Genomic DNA, 20,001 nt, shown 5'->3' on the forward strand with positions numbered 1-20,001 from the left:
ACCAAAGGGATTTGTTGTTAAAGGTGTTAAGATGGCTAGTAGACTTGTGATTAATGATTACCCAGATAACATTCAACCAAAGGGATTTGATGTTTGAGTTATCTAGGTAAATGAGCATTCATCTAGGGATAGAGTTTGCTTAGGATTGTGTCTAGGTCTAAAGTAGATATAGATTGGTTCAAAGTTGACACCTTTAGGTTGAATCTTGATCACCCAAGATCGATTTCCATAGCCCATGAGTTCTCTCTTCTTATAAGAAAGAAAGCTTTGTCCTTTATTGCATTTTAGGTAGTAATCTAGTTTAAAAACATCTCAAAAACTGGTAGCACTTAGATTAAGCATGGTCTTGCATTCCCTTTGCTTTAGAATCACTTAGAACTGGTTTGACATCCTTTATACTACAACATTTGATTAGGAGCCTTGAAACTCCTATCACCAAAGACCGGCTACACGCCGTCAAGAGGACAGCCATGTACCAGAAACAATAATCATAAACACGTTGAAAGAACCACCGCGACTTTCATCTCTCAGAAATCTCCGAGAGAGAAGAAAGAGAAAGTCTACCATTCTCTCATCAATTTAATACAACATACATAATGCGAGATGATCCATTTAAGTATTTATCGCAACGGCCCCAACCAAGTGTACCAGCTCGATAAATGAATAAAACTGTTTGAATTATTGGCTGCGATCATTTAACAGGTAATTTAAAATTTGAAGAACAAGTAATATATATTTTTTCGTGGTAACAAAAAAGTAATAAAAATACTATAATATTCGAGGTATAGATTGAAAAGAAACCATGTGACGCCTAAATTCACATTGTGTAATCTGAGCCACAAGTTTTAAGAGGTCAATTTATTACTTTTAACTTTTTTTTTCCTTTTGTTTGTCAAACATATCATTTGTCTTCCACTGTTAAATCACAAATTTATGCATATCACTTTTGCCATCGAGCAGCCACGCCATACAACACAATAATATATCAGCAATATGATATTTATCAATATTTTCTGAAGAAAAATGAATCAATATTAGACTATTACCATGCATTAACCACATGGACATGGTTGCACTTCAATTGTCCCTTTTACCGAGATCGTTGCTATACTATTCGAACATGTCAGGTAATATTTACATATATATAATCTCAACACACTTTAACATTTATACCGCAAAAAACAGATAATTCGGACCTTACGACTGAAGCGATTGAGCCTAAATGGTTACAAAAACGTCTAAATAGTAAGCTAATTATATGTCTTCTTGAAATGTTTTAGTAATGTAAAGGAGCTGATGCATGTAATATACGTAAAGAATGAATACGTCCACGCGTCGATATCACACATGATAAGAATGCCACCTCTTAAGGAAGCATGAGCGATCATGCATGCATGTCGCATCCATCTCGACCGTTCATTACGCATAAAATTAATACTTTTTGTCGAATTAATACTTTCTTATATGGTTTCTATTTTTTTAAATACTTTCTTATATGATTCCACCAAACACTTATCATATTTGATTTGTATCTGTCCCACGATCATGACTACTACGTGATCCCCTTTATTCCCCTCGTAATTACTCAATTTATTTAGTATAAACACCATTTCTTGGTCTTATCCACTAATTCCAACTTGTTTTAATTAAAATTTTATTTCAAACAATACCACGCTTTTGAACATGGATAGTAAACCAAGTAATTTCATAAGTGTTGTAATTATCTGTGCAACCGCAACCACGTAACGTGTTAAATATATAACACCAAAATACTAATATATATATAAAATACATTTTCAGTATCCAGCAACTGCAATTAACATTACAATACATAGCACTGGCAAAGTTTTCAGAAGCAGGAAATTGCAAATAAAACGTTCTAAATATAACTAAAACCAATCTTTAAACATCTTATAATGCCAACCGAATTCGAATATTTTCTACTACAGATAAGTCATCAACAAGCAAAGTTACTTTATCCGGAAAATTATAAATCTGTCAGATTCTCTAATACCTAGCGAGAGTGATGAAAGCTGAACAGAAGTATCACGTGATTTGCCTCAAAGTCGCGTGACACCATCCACAATGCGGTCCACGTGTCTTATCCTTGAAGCACGTGTCCTTCCTCGCAGTCCGTTGATCGTAAAACACTGTTCACTTTCCACGTCCCGTCCCGACTAGAAAATAGATATTTACGCGCAGTTTGTTCATACTTCATAGTGTTTGTACGGAACGTACACATGGCCGAATCATTTTTGGCAGTTGACCAGCTACATTCCTTTAACCGGACACCGCAACAAGGAATTTCGACTTGGCTAAGATTTTGTCACGTGGCAGCATCATCCTGACTCCAACATGTTATGAGTTTACTGTTTACATCGACGTGAGCATAAGGTTGACGTCCATGCAAAAATTTAGCCACTATCAATATTTTGAAATCACACCCGAAAAAACTCAAACACACGCTTTTCTGTTCTCTTTTTCCACAACTTCTACGATCACTTATCGTTATTTGGTGATTTTTGGTTTATATGGTTTCATAGCGAATTCAAGTAATTAAATGGAGCCAAGTGATACTGAGCCTGAACTGGATTTGGCCCTTAGTTACATTCAGTGGTAACGAAGTTATCAACCAAGTTGCTTTGGTCTAGTGGTATAGGAACTCCAGCTGGAGTGCCCGCCCCTGGGTTCGAGCCTTGGCCACTGCAGAATTTACATATGGGCTGCAGCATCCGAGACCGAAGACCGTTGCACGGTGAGCCACATGGTGACGCCCTGGCAGCGTCCTTGCTCACTTCGGTCTCTAGTCTGGACCACCTCGGTGGGGCCAGGATACTCGGTTAAAAAAAAAAAAAAAAAGTTATCAACAAAAAGGATACTAAACTAATTAAAGTTCACAATTACCTCCTTCTTTAATGAGTGAAGAGATGAATATTCCTAGCTTGTGGTTTCTAAATTTATTTAGTGATACTTCCGAATTGAATGATCGATATTGTAATTTCTTGCTAAATCACCAAAAAATTGCGGTCCCTAATTAACGAATTGAAAGATATTAAGCAAGATAAAATTTTAAAATCTCGTTTTTACTTTTATTATTTTCTTCTTTTCGTTCTGGCTATTAGTCCAAAACGAAATATTTTGAATTCTCATAATTTTTTACATAAATTGGACGGTGGTCGGCCTATAAGAGTTTGTGTCGATTTGACTAAGTGGCTACGCCCATCATTCGAAACAACACTAACATATTATATATGCATTATTCGATCAGAGGAACGATATAAAACAAGAGCCTAGAGATTATGACTTGAAGGACTGGAATTGATTAGTGATTAATGTTTAACCAATTCAGGATCGGGCTTAAAGTTTTAGAAGGCTGATGTAACAGAGGTGCCCTATAGTTGACAAAACAAAATAAATTAAAAGGAGCTGGGCTGTAAATATATCATATGGGCCAATAGGAAAACATAAATCAAGGCTCGAAGCTGGTTGATAAAATCCAATGATTAAATGAGTTGAGAGTTTAACGTATGACGATTCCACCCTCACGACAGTATATACACATTTGTCACGTTTTTTTGTCACAACACATCCGGCCACTAGACTAATAGATATTATTGATCTACTGATCATGCATCCTTTGCATCACCAAAGAGCCACGAGGCCTGATTAGGAGATTGATTAATAGTTTTCTTTTGTTCTGTCTATATAATTAAAGACCTTCCTTCTAAAGAGACTAACACACCTCTCTCCAGTGCCTCTCTCTCCCTCCCTCTTCAAATCTCACCTCTTTGATTGTATCTCCATCCAAATATTGATTCAAGACTATCCAATGGGTCCAGCTAAATTGCAAGATCCACATTTGGACGTCGAAGAAAATATTACAATGATACAAGAATACTTGATATGGCGCGAATCTGACATCAATAAAAGTAAGTCAATAAGAAATCAGATTTGCAAAAAAAAAATTAAAGACTACCAATGGCGTTATACTTGTCTCTGTTTCTTGTCAAGGTTTGGTTTGCTCTTCGTTTTTATTGTTCCATTTTTTTCGTTTTTATTCTTCCATTTATAACCTATGGTACACGTTTAAACATTTTCTTGTTTGGTTACAATCTTCTAGGAATCTGAGACTAAACTGTAAATCTTCTTGTGTAAATGATCAGGCATTGTACTTAGCAGACACTTCCCCGGCCAAGAAACTGAAACCAAAAGCAGTGGAAAAATGGCTGTTGTGACGTCGGAAAAAGGGGTCTTGGCGGCTGATCACGAGACATGTTCCGAGATCGGAGCTGACGTGCTAAGAAGACTCGGCGGCACCGCCGTGGATGCCGCAGTGGCTGTCGCGTTTAGCTTAGGTGTGACGAATCCATCGTCGAGTGGAATCGGCGGTGGATCCTTAATGGTTGTTGGTTCATCAGCCAGCTCGGTAGCCACGGCTTATGATATGAGAAACCGCTCCATCGGCTGCTTCACAGGTTCTTAATAAAAACATTTTACATCTTTCATTACATTTTATTTACTACTCTTTCACTTTCTTCAAAAGTGCCATTTTAACATTTTTCACACAAATGTATTTATGTTTTATTAATTATACATATTTTAAGTAATAATGTTAATTCAGTTTACAGTTACTATTAATATTAAGTTTAAAAAGTATACCTTGCATAGAAATTTTAAAATGATATTAATTATGTGATAAGAAAAAAATGTCAAAATAACATTTTTATGAAACAGAGGGATTAATTACAACAAACTTCCTATTATGTAATATAATAACAGGAGCAGTGGATATCTCACCATCAATAGCAAACAAGTAAGAAAAAGAGTGTAAAAACAAGAATATATTCTTGTATGAAACTTTCTAAGAAAATTTGAGAGATTAGAGTACAACATGTTTATTTTAAGTGGTAGAACGATTTTTAAGATTAAAATTTTATTATAATCATAATATTAATGGATATAAACCCATTTTGAATAATCCATGAGTAATGATGCTCTAACAATCTATAACCAAACTTTGTAATTGTTAAATTGTAATAGGATATGTTTGAGAACAGAGAAGCCGAGAGAATAGTAGGACCATTGTCAATAGCAGGTCCTGGAGAAATAGCCGGACTTTATAAAGCATGGGAGACACACGGTCGTGTCCCATGGAAACTACTTGTCGAACCATCTATCAAGCTGGCGCGAGATGGTTTCCAGGTTGGTTCGCATCTCGACTTCGCCTTGTCCAAGAACGAGGCTACGATCAAGAACGACATTGGTTTAAAGAGTGTTTTTACCAACAAGGGTGAATTGTTGAAGAAAGGAGATATATGTTACAACACAAAACTCGCTTCAACCTTAGAAGCAGTTGCTGAGAAAGGCATGAAGGCGTTTTACGAAGAGGATGTGGCGGAAAAGCTTGTGAACGATGTGAGAGAGGCTGGAGGGATCATAACAATGGAAGATTTGCAAAGTTATGAAGTTAAGGTGAGTGATGCGATGGTTGTTGAAGATGTTATGGGGTATAAAATACATGGCATGTGGCCTCCGGCGTGTGGAACTACTGGTTTTGCAATGGTGAGGATGAAGACTTCTTTTTCGATATCGGTTATATATAAGTTATAACCATGTGAAAATGTTAACAGCTTTTATGTTTTGATGTTGAAATAAACAGATAATGAATGTATTGGAGAGATACATGAAAGCCAAGGCTACTGATGAGAATCTTGGTTTGCATCGAATTATAGAAGTCATGAAACATATGCTTGCAGCTAGAATGGATCTTGGAGACCCTGCGTTTGTTGATGGAATTGCTAATGTTGTGGATAATTTGCTCTCTAAGTCTTATGCGGAAACAATATAGAAGAGGGTATTCGACAACACCACGTTCCCACCAGAATATTACCTCAATAAGTAAGTGGTTGATGTAACCAAAGTAGGTTTTATGAGAATCTTTTAAAAGATTGATGTAATGTTGTGTATTGTTTGCTGAGACAGATATAATCAGCTTGAGGACCAAGTGACAACTCACTTTTGTGTGGTGGATAAAGACAGAAATGCGGTGTCGATGACAACAACTATGAACTATGCGTTCGGGTCAGGGTTTATGTCGCCTTCAACAGGTATTATACTTAATGGCCAGATGGAGGATTTCGCGATACCAACCCTGGTCTCTTCTTATAGCCTCCCTCCAGCACCCACGAACTACATTGCGCCAAAGAAGAGGGTGTTGTCTTCTATGATGCCATTGATAATCACAAAGGTAGTTTCAAGAACTCAAAAATCAAGAAAATCTCTTCCTTTGTTTTGTGTCAATCAAAATACAAAACCAAGACAAGGGAGGGCCAAGAAAGAGGATTCTTGGTAAACTAACAATATTGATTGTTCTTTCTTGTAAGACAATGAACTGGTTGGAGTGATTGGTGCGAGCGGTGGGCCTTATATATTTCCTGCGGTGATCCAAGTGTTCCTCAATCACTTTATTTTCAAGATGAGTCCTCTAGAGGCTGTGCAGAGACCAAGAGTTTACCCTAAGGTAATGCAGCAAAGACAACACACATTTAATGGGGAGGATTTTTTATCTAATAGATTTTTTTTTTCAATTTTTGCAGTTGAAACCAAACACGGTGTTATATGAGGACATGAAAGTGTACAATGGAGATCATATTAAGCTTACAGAAGAGGCTCGAGAGTTCTTGAAGGGGAGAGGACATGAACTAGTGGTTACAAGTGTGGGAGGCATTGTTCAACTAATTGTTCATAACAAAGTAGATGATTTTAAGACAGTTTTGACGGCTGTTAGTGATCTTCGGAAAGATGGGAAGCCAGCCTGCTGCTAATGTTGCACTGGATCTTTTACTCCTACTCCCTATGTTTTTAATATTTTTGTAAAATTTCAGTTAAAATGTTGGTTAAAACGTTTATCAATAACTAAACGTCTTTTACAACAAAATTAATATTACGGAAATTATTGATTATCTGGCTAAAAAGTCTTTTGATGAATACTAAAAAGACGTGTGGGAGTAAATGTAAATTACTAGTAATACTGCAATGAAGAGTTCTTGGGCATTTGGGCTTTTGAGTCAGGTTCAGGTTGGTTTCTTTTGGGTCCGAGCAGATCCGTTCAGATGTATAATTAAAATATAATTTTGGATATGTAGTGGATACAAATCGGTTCGGATATTTAAGACCGAAAGAACTCAAAGTACTCAAACTCTATAAAAATTTAACTGAAATCCGTCATATTTATTTATAACTTTTTAAAATAACCAAAAATAAACTATTAATAATTCTTTTTAGAAGTTTGTATTATTTGTAAATATCAGAAAATAGTAATAAAAGTTGCAAATAAAAAGACATTACAACTAAAATCCCAAATTAAAAAAAATATAAAATAGAACACATGGGAATCACAGTCTTATATTCATGTTTATAATTCGCGTCCGAACCAGTTTTATCGGGTTGGGTCTATTGGAATCGGTTCTTTTCGTTTCTGGATTTTTCGAATACAAAAATTTTGGATTCAACTAGGTACTTATAAATTTTTCATTCGATTTTGGATAGAATATTTTCGAATCAGTTTCGGTTTGGATTTTCAGATCCGGTTAAAATATCCATGCCTGGGAACTAAGAAATGATTAAGTTATCACATCAACTCTGAGCATGTCTACAGCAATGAAACACAGAGACAGAAACCAACAATGTTATAGTTTTCGAGTTTCAACGGGAGAAAATAACAAACATAAAAAGGCTCGTGAATATCATTGACTAAGATCGAGTTGTTAGCGTTGGCAGAGCTACGTAAAAAAGCTGTCCACATATTTTTTTGTCGGTAGAAACGTGTTTATTATGCGTATTGTCCTCTATTTTAGTTGTCATTATTTCTACGATGAACACTAGGTATGCCATAAGTCCATAACCCAAAAATGAAAGATTGTCGTGACTTTGGGATAAAATGCTATGAATAATTCTCGCAAACAAAGCCATTTTACAAAATAAAAAGTTATCGCAAAATTTTTGTTAGAAATCTTTGCACCTTGGCCTAGGTCAACTAATTAAACGATAAACCTATTTGTAATAACATGAAAAGATTTCTGTCAAGTTATAAGTGAATTGTTTTTTACAAGGAAAAAGAAGATGTAAATTGGTTGATAAAAAAGAAAGTAATGTATAAATTAAGAAAGGTTAAGAAAAGGTGTAAAATTGTATCTGGGATCTGACAAATAACCTCTATGTTCAAGTCCTCAAAAAACATTTGATTCTGTTGCGAACGAACGCGAAACAAACTCGAAGAAAGCAAAGAACAAAACATATTGAAGTAAAAAATCTGTTTTAGGGTTTGTATATTATTATGTGAATGAATAACTTTACAATTTTTAAGTTCATATTTATATCACTTCAAAATCTGATTTTTTATTCTTTAGGAATATATATTTATCAAATTTTTTTTTTTTTCTAATCATATAAGTTTTACCGTACCGTTGGGGGCTGCATGCTTCCGCACTCCCAAATGTTAATTTTGATAGCGAGCTTATCTTTTTTGCACCTACAACACCGACATCCAGACTATATCTGGCCTATCAAATGTTGGGGTTTTATTGGTGCACTGAGATTTAAGACACATCTAGATATAACAATTCTTTGTTTAAGTCACATTTATTCAGCGGAGATACGCATGGATATTAAAAGACTAGGTGATGCACGATATAACAGGGGCGTTGCTTTATATTATTAAAAAAACGACCTGCAGAACTAACAATAACATGCAACCAATAACCAATAATATATTTCTCTCCCTCTCTCCCTCTAGTTAGGCTTCAAATGTTACGAACCGTCCCGCTCCGCTCCGCAGTTAACAATAACAAAAATCTCTACATATATTATATATCTATACGTTTTTATAATTGTTAATACCGCACCGCAGTTAAACTGTTTGTCCCGCACCGTTCAAACTGCAGTTATCATTCGGAGTCTTAGTCTCTAGTATATTTTGCTGTCCAAAAGAAATAAAAATGACGAATAGTGGGGGAATCAATTAAGACTAATTAACATCACAATTTCGAGATAGCAGCTGGTACGTACCAAACTTGAATTATAAATATTTTTTTTTTAAAATCATAAATAATTGTATGATGTTTTTTCACACGAGATAACGTTTGTAATAATGAAATTTAATTTTATAAAATTCAAAAATATTTTTCTTATCTTCATGCCTCAGAAATTGTATCAAACAGTGTTGTAGATAATGAATGCGTCATCGGCCGATTGCGTCAACGTTTTCAAAGCCTGTTCCCACCCTTGCATTACGATGATTGCATATATAAGTAATGAGAAACACATGAACACATGACTGATGCAAAATAGCTTAGTTATATTAACTAATTATACATTATAATAGTTACGTAAAAGACGTTCAGTTTCATGCAACATTAACACATTTCAGGTCTAGTACATCATCTAATCTCAGTATCTCTCTCTCTTTGGACTCCATCCAGCTATATAAATCTCATCTCTCCCATTATATCTCCACATTTCCAAATACTTTTGAATCGATACTTGACTCATTAGTAAAAGAAGTACACAAAATGGGTCGGGGTACAATGCGAGATCCATTTTTGGACATCGAAAAGTCGGACACCACGATTTCTGACGTCAATAAAAATAGGCCAAGAAGAAGTCAGATTGCAATTGCATTGTGTTTGTCTCTCTTTCTTGTCGGAGGCGCAGGTATTGCCTTCTTTTGCTTTCTCTGTAACTCACAGTCTTACACTATGCTTTTAGCTGAATCGAACTTTTGTTTAGTTTTTGTATTTGACTATTTTTCTGTTTATGAAAATATGGATAAGGTTTTTGTTTCCTTTTGGATTCAATTTATAGTTCTAAACATATACCATTTTCAATAATAACGAAGTTTTCCAGTTAGTTGGTTTATAGTCTTGTAGGTTTTATACAGTTCCTACATTTTTGTAACAATGTATTTTTTTAGATAAACGAAGTCCGGAATACAAATGAATTACATGCAGTGCAATAATATGAAATATTTTTCTTGTATAATTATCAGGTTTTACGTGGACCAGATATTTTACTGGCGAAGAAACAGAAACCAAAAGCAATGACGAAGACTTCGTTTGTGACGTCGAAAACCGGCGTCGTGGCGGCCGACCACGAGACATGTTCAGAGATTGGCGCGGACGTGCTAAGACGACTCGACGGCTCCGCCGTAGACGCCGCAGTGGCCGTCGCATTTTGCTTAGGTGTCGTGAATCCTACGTCTAGTGGAATCGGTGGTGGAGCCTTCATGGTCGTCGGCTCTGCATCCGGTTCGGCGATAGCTTATGACATGCGAGAAACCGCTTCTTCCACTGCGTACAAGGTTCTTCTCATCACTAACAAAGTTACATGTTCTATTTTTTTCTATCTTTTGTTCGTCTTTTAAAGTCTGTATATATTTACGTTCTTTCAAGTTACATCACTAACCTGAAAGAAATTTGTTACGTACAAAAATTATAGAAAATATTATAAGTAATAATAATAAGGCTATTAATTGACTAAATAAACTAATAAACAGTTGCTAAAAAGTTCCATATATCGCAAGTAACTATGTTTAAAAAGTAGTTATAACCTTAATTTTTAATAGTTACTACACTTTGACCCGTATATAAACCACAACTATTTAAGAATTCGATAAATATTGGTAAAAATCCAAATCTATCACATGGCACTAATTGATTCGTGAAAACTAAGATATATATCCAATGATATATAAAAGTCATTAAATTGAATAAACTATTTAATTTGTCATTTTGTATTTTTAAATTTTTTTACAATATCAATTAAATAAATAAGACCAAAATATATTAATAGGTTTTCATTATTGATAATTTATTACAAATTTATCTTTTTAATTTTAATAGAAAGGATGACACCAAGAAACAATATAATTTTGTTTATTAGGATAAATCAGTACTATTTTGGTCACCAAATTCATGAGACACGGTTAGAGAAGATGATATATTAGTATAATATATTTATATGAATTTGTATAATATAAAAATTTGGTATAACAAAAAATACAATATCCCTTATATATATTAAAGGAGAACCATTATAATAAATGCGTTCATACTAAACTAGACACATATTATGTGTAAAAGCATTGTAATAAATGCGTTCACACTAAAATAGACACATGTCACATGTAGAAAGTTTCTCAGTCAAACTCTACATAAATATGTCATACTATGTACTTTATATATTTTTTAATATATAACTCACATGCATAGTTTTTCTTTACATTACTTTTACTGTTTACGAATAGAGCTGGACAAATTATTCATAAATTTTGATTTGATTTGTTATATGTTTTGATTCGAACCGAAAAATCCAGATATCCGTTACTCTACGAAGCAAATCAAATACTAAACTGCAATATCTGTAAAAAAAAAAACAAACCACAAATATCAATATTTATAGGAACGAATATCCAATTTGATCCGTTATATGCATATATATATATATACATATATTTAAGGAATTATATATAAGTTATATATTATAGTTTATATAAATTTTATAATATTTTGTTTTTAAATAATTTCATTTTAAGAATTTTACTTTTCATGTATTATTTTGAAAAAAAATGTCATTTAATATTAATTAACATTATCTTTATATATTTATCAACCATCTTTATATACTTTTACATACACATACATGTGCAGATTGATGTGAGTACATTATAACTAAGTATTTACCACAACTGAAATATCTAATTTTTTTGGAAGTTAAAATATCATTTTTTCTTAATGCTTCTTTCACTATCGACCAAATTGTAGTAAAATGATTTGTCTTAATAATTTTCTTTTCTCTTTTTGAACTATTATCCATTTAGAAATTATAATATGAAACCATTGGTTCGTGACTATCTAAGATTCATAACATGAAAACAAACAAATAATAGTAATTTTTGATTATCATAGGAAAAACAAAACAAAAAATCAAACATTTTAACCGAACAAACCAAATAAATATTGATTTTAAAATGATAGTTATATTTTAGGAGATTAAAAACCAAAAAAAAAACCTAAAACCGAACCGATATCCAGATTAAACAGATTAATGTCTCCTTATTAAAAAATAACGAAACTAATAATCACATTATGTGCAAGACGTGGGTTATTACCTAGTAGATGGTAAAAGTAAAATACATATAGCTAGGGAGCATTAACTAATGTTAGTATAGTTAGAGAATATTAGGAAGGACCAAAATTTAATTGGTTAATGAATTTAACCAACAACTTTTTGTAAGTAGATTTTTTAGAATGATTCTTTTTTAATAGTATAGATTTTTTTCTTTTGTTATCAACAATTCATATATGCATACTATTAGGTTGGAACTTTAAACCACTAGATCGAAATTCCGATGAATGAATAAAGTTCTTTTAATGCGACTAATTTGAAAATTCTTTTGTTTACCAAAACTTTGTAATTTTTGTATAAATTGTAAAATTCTTTAATAGGAAATGTTCGAGGGCAGAGTGGACAAGCAACAAAAAGGACCATTATCTGTGGCAGTTCCAGGAGAGGTAGCCGGTCTTTACCAAGCGTGGACGAACAACGGCCGCCGTGTCCAGTGGAAACAGCTGGTCGAGCCGTCTATTAAACTTGCTCGAGACGGTTTCGTGGTTGGTCCGCATCTCGCCTTCGCGTTATCCACCTACGAGGAAAAGATCAGGAACGATACTGGTTTAAAGAGTATTTTCGTTATCGGAGACAAATTGTCGACGGAAGGGGATACATGTAAGAACATCAAACTCGCTGAGACCTTGGAAAAGGTGGCAGAGAAAGGGATGCAAGCGTTTTACCAAGATGATGTTGCTGAAAATCTTGTAAATGATCTGATGCATGCTGGAGGGAACATGACGTTGGAAGATTTGAGGGACTATAAAGTTAACGTGACCGATGCAATGGTTGTAAATGATGTTATGGGGTTTAAACTACAAGGAATGTGGCCTCCGTCTAGTGGAACGGCCGGTTTTGCAATGGTGAGAATGATGACTCATTTTTCGATATATAATTGGTGTTCAATGTGAATAATATATTTCAAGTTTTGATGTTGGAAACAAACAGGTTATGAATATACTGGAGCAATACACAGATATAGATGGTATTGATAAGAATCTTTTTCTGCATCGAGTTATAGAAGCCATAAAGTTTATGCTTGCAGCTCGAATGGATCTTGGAGATCCTGCGTTTGTTGAGGGGATATCTGAAGTTGTGAAAAATATGACCTCTAAGAGTTGGGCCCAAAATATTCAGGAAAAGATATCCGATGACAAGACTTACCCACCAGATTATTACCGCAACAAGTAAGTGCCTGATTTAACTACGTGGATTGACAGAGCCTGCTTATGTACTCTGACTTGTGTTATAAACAGATACAAACAGCTCAAGGACGAAGGGACGAGCCACTTCTGTGTAGTGGATAAAGATAGAAACGTTGTGTCGATGACAACAACTGTGAATCACGCGTTCGGGTCAGGGTTTATGTCGACTTCAACATGTATTATACTCAACAACCAGATGGCTGATTTCTCGATAACATCCGAGGAATCTGCACCACCCGCGAATTACATCGAGGCAAACAAGAGGCCTTTGTCTTCCATGATGCCTCTAATCATCACAAAGGTAATTTAAAGATGCAAAATCAAGAACAAAAGTTCGTTCTTTCTTTTTTGTCAAGCAAAGCATAACTGAAACTGGGTCTCTTAGTGTTTAAACATAGCCAAAACTAGTGTCTCAATCGAATAGAAGAGTTTAGGTTCCTTTTACATTCTCAGTGTAAGAGTATGAGTTTTTTTTTTGTCAGCAAGAATGAGTTATACTTGTCTTAACGAACAATACAGAGTAATAACAGAGGGAATATAAGTACACTAGGTAATAATCTGCGGCTTGCGCGGGATGTGATTATTAGTTTTGTTATCTTCTTATTATATAAAGAAGACCTTCACTCTCTTCTGAGCAAGACACGTCATCAAATAGCTTCTTCTGGACGTGACACGTGTCACCTATATTAAAACCTCACCGTTTCGTTTAAGTTTGTGTGCAACACATGTGGGCTTCGTTTTGCATTCAAGCCTAATGTTTTACTCAAAGGGCCAAGTCCGATAAAGGAAACTTTACGTGTTTCAAAACGCGTCGTTTCAGATTTTAGGGTTCAACACATTTCTGAATTCTGATCTCCGCCGTACGAGAGCTAATCTCAACGAACGCGATGGTTCATATTCTTCCTAACAATCTGAAAAGCAACCAGTTACAGATGCATCACTTACGATCTACCTTTAATGCGATCTTCACTCCTGCAAGGCGGTGTATCTGCGTGTATAAAAAGGTTAGCCTCTCTCCTCTGAAAACCATCTTCTCAATCCGGTTTTGATTTATGTTTGTTTCCAAGAACAAAATATACACAGAGCCTTACCTGGAATGTTTAACACAAATCCAACTCGCTTCTCTATATCTTTTCCCTCCTTGCTTGGTTCTTTATCAAGAGCTGATGCGCAACGCCTATCACTGCCCTTGAGTCTCCAACATTAGCAACCACAAGCTTTTGACCATCGATTACAATCTCCGTTTCAGATTGACCCGCCTTTATCAAGCTTAAGAGACTGCTGACACTGCATCTGTTGATGCTAAAGGAGAGTCATCAATATAGAGAAGCTAAAGGAGTGTCATCCATTGGATGGCAAAGTGAAAACCATGCGTGATGTACTGATGTTCTTCCACTTCTTGCTTTTGCCTCTATCCACAAAATGAAATCAAAGTGAGAACTTTTCAGATTCATTTACATACATAAACAAAAATCTAGACCTTTAACCAGAGTACAATCATTAACAAACATAGGAGAATCGAGGACTACCATCTTCACACAGAATCTTCAGATTCATTAACTAAATGAAAAAAAGGCAAGTCAAATTTAATCAAATTCCCTCATCAGATTGCTAACATCAGTTCCAAACAGAGAAAAAACTAAAACGAGTCTCATGGCTAATCAACGAAAGGGTGTAATAGAGCTAATCAGTTTAAGATCTCACAGTAACATCGATCAAAGAAGAATCAACCTAATAAGATAAGCCATTAAACCAATTAATATCTTCATCTTATGGAGAATTTCTCTGCATGTCATTAAGCCAATTAGTACCTTCGTCTTTAGTCTTTGTGTGGATGTGTGATGATCCAAGAAAGAGAGAGAGAGATAATGGTTGTAAATATTTGTGATGATGATGATGAAGCTGGCAGTTATTATTATAAAATCTATAAAGGAAATGAAATAACCAGAAAATCATAAGACCAATACTTTAAGAGAATACAAAAGTGGAACTTTAAAGTTCACGTCATACAATCGATGTTTGTTCACAGTACAATATTATGTACTATGAAAATATTTATTTTGGTACATAAATATAAACGCAAAACTACATTTTGCGCAGGGCTCCATATAATTTAAACTTTCAAATAATGTTATAATTTTATCATTAGTCATTTTTCAAAAAAAAAAAACTTTATCATTACTCACCCAATTTTTTTGTAGACAACTGTTTTACTGTGGACGGAATATATTTACAAAATAAAATTATTCAAGAAAAAGGCCTACAAGTCTAAAAAGTGGACCCAGATTTGGTTTGTAACGCATGACGACTACTCATTACAAGATGTGAATACCATTTCCTTCCATATGCTAATTTGTTTAAGAAAAATTATTTCTAGATTCATTTGTTTCTACGCACAGATTTAGAAACAGCACCAGAACCACAAGTCTTATTGGTGACAACGATATATGATATAAATAATAGATTTTTTAAATAACTTATTTCTAATCCAGAGTTGAAATTGTGAATTAAATGTAAATAGACGTAAACGTGGCAAAATTAAATAAATAGTACCATCCTCATACTCCAAAAAGTGTTACACCGGCACACAAATTCCATCAACCTGAACATAAGTAAATAAACTAACAACCATGCAAAAAAAAACATATATCAAAGTAAAGACGTCATAAATTCATTGCGATACAACCATATCTATCATCACCAATACATAATTGACTAGATCCAAATGAACATAAGATGCCTACATGTTGAGACACAATATTTTAGTCAAAATATTTTTCATTTTCAGGCACAAGAAATTATACTCAGTTTGTCCGTTTAGAATAATACATTTATCACTTTTTTGCCTTTGTCTTTTCTTTCTATTATTGATTTTTCCTTATTAATAAATTTATTAGTACGATTAATTATATAATATATAATCAAATATAACCAAAAAACATTAAACAAAAAAAACAAACAAAAGGCAAAGCAATAACAACTATTGTTAATAATATCAATTACTAACATTCTCCAAAACAACTATAATAACTCTGGCAGAGAGTTCTTCGAAATAAAAACTTCATTCTCCACTATTTTTAAAACCCTCACAAAAATGAAAATACAACGGTATTAGAAAACTCAATCTCATTCTCTTTTGATCGAATCCAATTGATTTATGTATTTTATAGTGTTATAAAACCTAAAACACTATAAAAACTTACAATTGGAGATTAAAATAGCAACAATACTACGAATTCGATCATTTTTAGTTATGGGGTAGACAACATAATCATATTCACACCCAACTAAACATAAAAGAAAACCTACACAAAATTATTTTTTATAAAAATCGATCCATCAAATTCCGCGCGTAGCGCGGACCTCTCCTAGTTTTTAATAAAAACACATTAAATCTGTTTAATCTAGATATTGGTTCAGTTTTAAATTATTTTTTGGTTTATTCTGTTAGAATGTTTGATTTTTTAGTTTTTTCGGTAAAAACAAAAAAGTATTATTATTTGTTTATTTTTATGTTATAAATTTTAGATAATTGTCATGTCGAATCAATGGTTTCATATTATAGTTTGTAAACGGATAATAGTTCAAGAAAAAGAAAAAAAATTATTAAGACTAATCATTTCACTACAATTTGGTCGGTAGTGAAAGAAGCATTAAGAAAAAAAATATTTCAAATTCTAAAAAAAAAATAGATACTACAGTAGTGGTAAATACTTATAAAGTGCTCACATCAAGGTGCACATATATGTGTATGTAAAAGTATATAAAAATAAATGACAAATATATAAAGATATTGTTAATTAATATTAATGATATTTTTGTTTTAAATAATACATAACAGATAAAATTAAAATTAATTAAAAATTAAAAAGGCCTTGACATTAGTGAATTTTTTTCATATAAAAAAATCAACTATATCCGTAAATAGAGGTGGACACAGATCGAATATCCGAGTATTTGGAGGCATTCATGTCGATTAAATCTTTAGCCACTTGGATAATCGGTGACTATGATATCCGAAATGATTTAGAATTTTAAAAAATATCCGATTTGATCCGTAAATAAAATTTTAAAAATAACTGAAAATTTAATAATAACGTTTATTACAAAAATAAAATATTATTTACTTTTAAAATTTTAATACCTAATATAATAAATTTAATTCATAAAAATATTGTAAAACTTATATAAACTATAATATATATAACATATATATATAATTCTGTACATATATGTATATATATTCATATAATAGATCAAATTTGATAATTGCTCCTAAAAATATTGGTATTTGTGATTTGTTTTTTTTAATTGTATTTTAGTAACTGATTTGTTTTGTAGAGTGTTACAGATATCCATATTTTTTGGTTCAATTCAAAACGGATAACGAATTGAATCAAAAATTATAAATATTTTGTCCAACTTTATCAGTAAACAATAAAAATAATATATATATATAGTTTAGCTTTTGATTCGTTATTTGTTTTGATTCGAACCGAAAAAATCTAAAGTTTTATTGGAACCATGCATATGAATTTTATATTAAAAAATACAAAGTATATAGTATGAACACATTTATGAATATAGTGTGAACGCGTTAGCATATTTATTATCAAATTATTATGAGGCTGCCACGTGTCTATTATAGTGTGAATGCATTTATTATAATGCTTCTCCTTTAATATATAAGGGATTTATTACCTCAACTTAACAGAGTCAAAACAGAGGATTGTATAGATGGCCTAATTGCTTTTTTTTTTTGGTAGGACGATGAGCTAGTCGGAGTTATTGGAGCGAGCGGCGGAATCTATATAATTCCGGCGGTAATCCAAGTGTTTCTCAATCACTTTGTCTTGAATATGAGTCCTCTAGAGGCTGTGAAGAGTCCAAGAGTGTATCACAAGGTACGTGCATCAATGACAAAACACACAATTTTTCAACAAACTTCTAGTCATCAAATTGATCTTTTGGTTCTGTACAGTTGGAACCAAACGAAGTGTTATATGAAGACTGGACAGTGTACAATAAAGATCACATTTTGCTTAAAAAGGAGACTCAGGACTTCTTGAAGACAAAAGATCATAAACTGGTGTCTACAACAATGGGAGCCACTGTTCAATTTGTTGTTCAAGACAGACAAGTTTTGACAGCAGTTAGTGATCTCCGGAAAGATGGGAAGCCAGCTGCTGCTGATGCTGCTCCAACTCTTGCTCCTGCTCCTGCTCCTTCTCCTATCTTTTGAATTTATCAGCCACCATAATTTCTGCTTCATTTCCCTTTTAAATATTTTTAATCTATTTTAATATAGTTAAAACTTCTTTAAATAGTTGATTATGTCTTTCTATAAAAATCTGTTAGAGCATCTTCATTGAGAATTGCTCAATCTGCCTTTCAAGAATAAACAACTTTAAGTATTAAAAAAGGGATTTTTGCAAAATTGACCTACAACTTAAAGTCAAACACAAAACTAACCTCTTTTTTTTTTGAAAATTGGTTTTGCCCTATTCACCCTACAAGTTCATATAATTTACGAAAATGCCATCAATTTTTTTTTTTTTTTTTTTTCGAAAATGACATCTTTACTCTCTCACCCTCATCATCTTCAAGTAATTACAAGATTGCCATTGTCATCAATACCACAACCACCATGAACAACCAATTTGAAGCTCTTAATGCTCCTAAAATCGATTTACCCTTCTTCTTTTTCCATTCTTGTGAACTAAACACAACATATCTCTCACTTTCTCTCCACAATGAGCTAAAAAAACCCAAGATTTTGATTCTAAAATTTTTATGGTTCATAGAGTCATAGAAGCTAACGATTATGGGTGGGTGACTTCCGTTTGTGATTCTGTGTGCTTGGAGAAGCCTTATGTATGCTAAGGAACTTATCTCACCAAATTAAGGTATGACATCGAGTTTTTTTCCAGATCTGTTCGTCAGACGACTTACTTGGGAAGTCGTCTGGCTGTAGACGACTTACCTTTCAGTCGTCTGGCTGTAGACGACTTACCTGGAAGTCGTCTGGTCAACGCAGAGGTTATTTTTGCAATTGACTTTGAAATCTGTAACCTGAGACGACTGAAAGTTAAGTCGTCTACTATTGTTTGGTTTCAAAAAAAATTCCAAAGAACCTAGACGACTTACATTTCAGTCGTCATAGGTTAGTTTTGTATTTGACTGGATAATTTCAGAAGTTTGACTTCCCCAGACGACTTACATTTCAGTCGTCTGGCGAAAATTAAAATAATAATATTTTTTTAAAGTAAACGACTTACAATTAAGTAGTCATAGGTTAGTTTTGCAATTGAAAAAAAAAACTTCAAGATTTAATTATACACAGACGACTTATAATTCAGTCGTCCACCAGACGACTTAATTGTAAGTCGTCCAGGATTTTTTTTCCGAGATTCTGGTCAAACCTCGTAAATTCTGGACGACTTACATTTCAGTCGTCTCGTGGACGACTGAATTATAAGTCGTCTGTATATAATTAAATCTTGAAGTTTTTTTTTCAATTGCAAAACTAACCTATGACGACTTAACTGTAAGTCGTCTACTTTTAAAAAAATATTATTATTTTAATTTTCACTAGACGACTGAAATGTAAGTCGTCTGGGGAAGTCAAACT

At 33.3% G+C, this 20,001-nt stretch overlaps 3 protein-coding genes, 1 long non-coding RNA gene and 1 pseudogene across 4 annotated transcripts; 4 read left to right on the forward strand and 1 right to left on the reverse strand.

The window, feature by feature from the left end:
- Positions 1-164: 164 nt before the first annotated feature.
- Positions 165-10,984, forward strand: LOC103861880 (annotated as a pseudogene).
- Positions 10,985-12,026: 1,042 nt separating this feature from the next.
- Positions 12,027-14,375, forward strand: LOC103862145 (glutathione hydrolase 3). The gene is made up of 2 exons (XM_033287632.1): positions 12,027-13,352; positions 13,422-14,375. Exon 1 carries the CDS (start codon positions 12,507-12,509, stop codon positions 13,074-13,076), a length of 570 nt encoding a protein of 189 aa, XP_033143523.1. The 5' UTR covers positions 12,027-12,506; the 3' UTR covers positions 13,077-13,352; positions 13,422-14,375.
- Positions 13,117-13,861, forward strand: LOC117125742 (glutathione hydrolase 3-like). The gene is made up of 3 exons (XM_033287435.1): positions 13,117-13,352; positions 13,422-13,671; positions 13,853-13,861. The coding sequence occupies exons 1-3, from the start codon at positions 13,117-13,119 to the stop codon at positions 13,859-13,861; spliced, it is 495 nt and encodes a 164-aa protein (XP_033143326.1).
- On the reverse strand, positions 14,152-16,782 carry LOC103861881. Its single transcript, XR_631626.3, has 3 exons — positions 15,182-16,782; positions 14,462-14,781; positions 14,152-14,358 (listed from the first exon to the last, which is right to left on the reverse strand). It is a non-coding gene; the product is annotated as an uncharacterized LOC103861881 (long non-coding RNA).
- LOC117132746 (glutathione hydrolase 3-like) lies at positions 14,225-18,759 on the forward strand. Its single transcript, XM_033287633.1, has 3 exons — positions 14,225-14,374; positions 18,137-18,274; positions 18,352-18,759. The coding sequence occupies exons 1-3, from the start codon at positions 14,258-14,260 to the stop codon at positions 18,610-18,612; spliced, it is 516 nt and encodes a 171-aa protein (XP_033143524.1). The 5' UTR covers positions 14,225-14,257; the 3' UTR covers positions 18,613-18,759.
- The last annotated feature ends 1,242 nt before the right edge of the window (positions 18,760-20,001 follow it).

This window comes from Brassica rapa, chromosome A03 (genome assembly GCF_000309985.2).
Source record: "Brassica rapa cultivar Chiifu-401-42 chromosome A03, CAAS_Brap_v3.01, whole genome shotgun sequence".
In the NCBI taxonomy this organism is placed as follows: domain Eukaryota; kingdom Viridiplantae; phylum Streptophyta; class Magnoliopsida; order Brassicales; family Brassicaceae; genus Brassica; species Brassica rapa.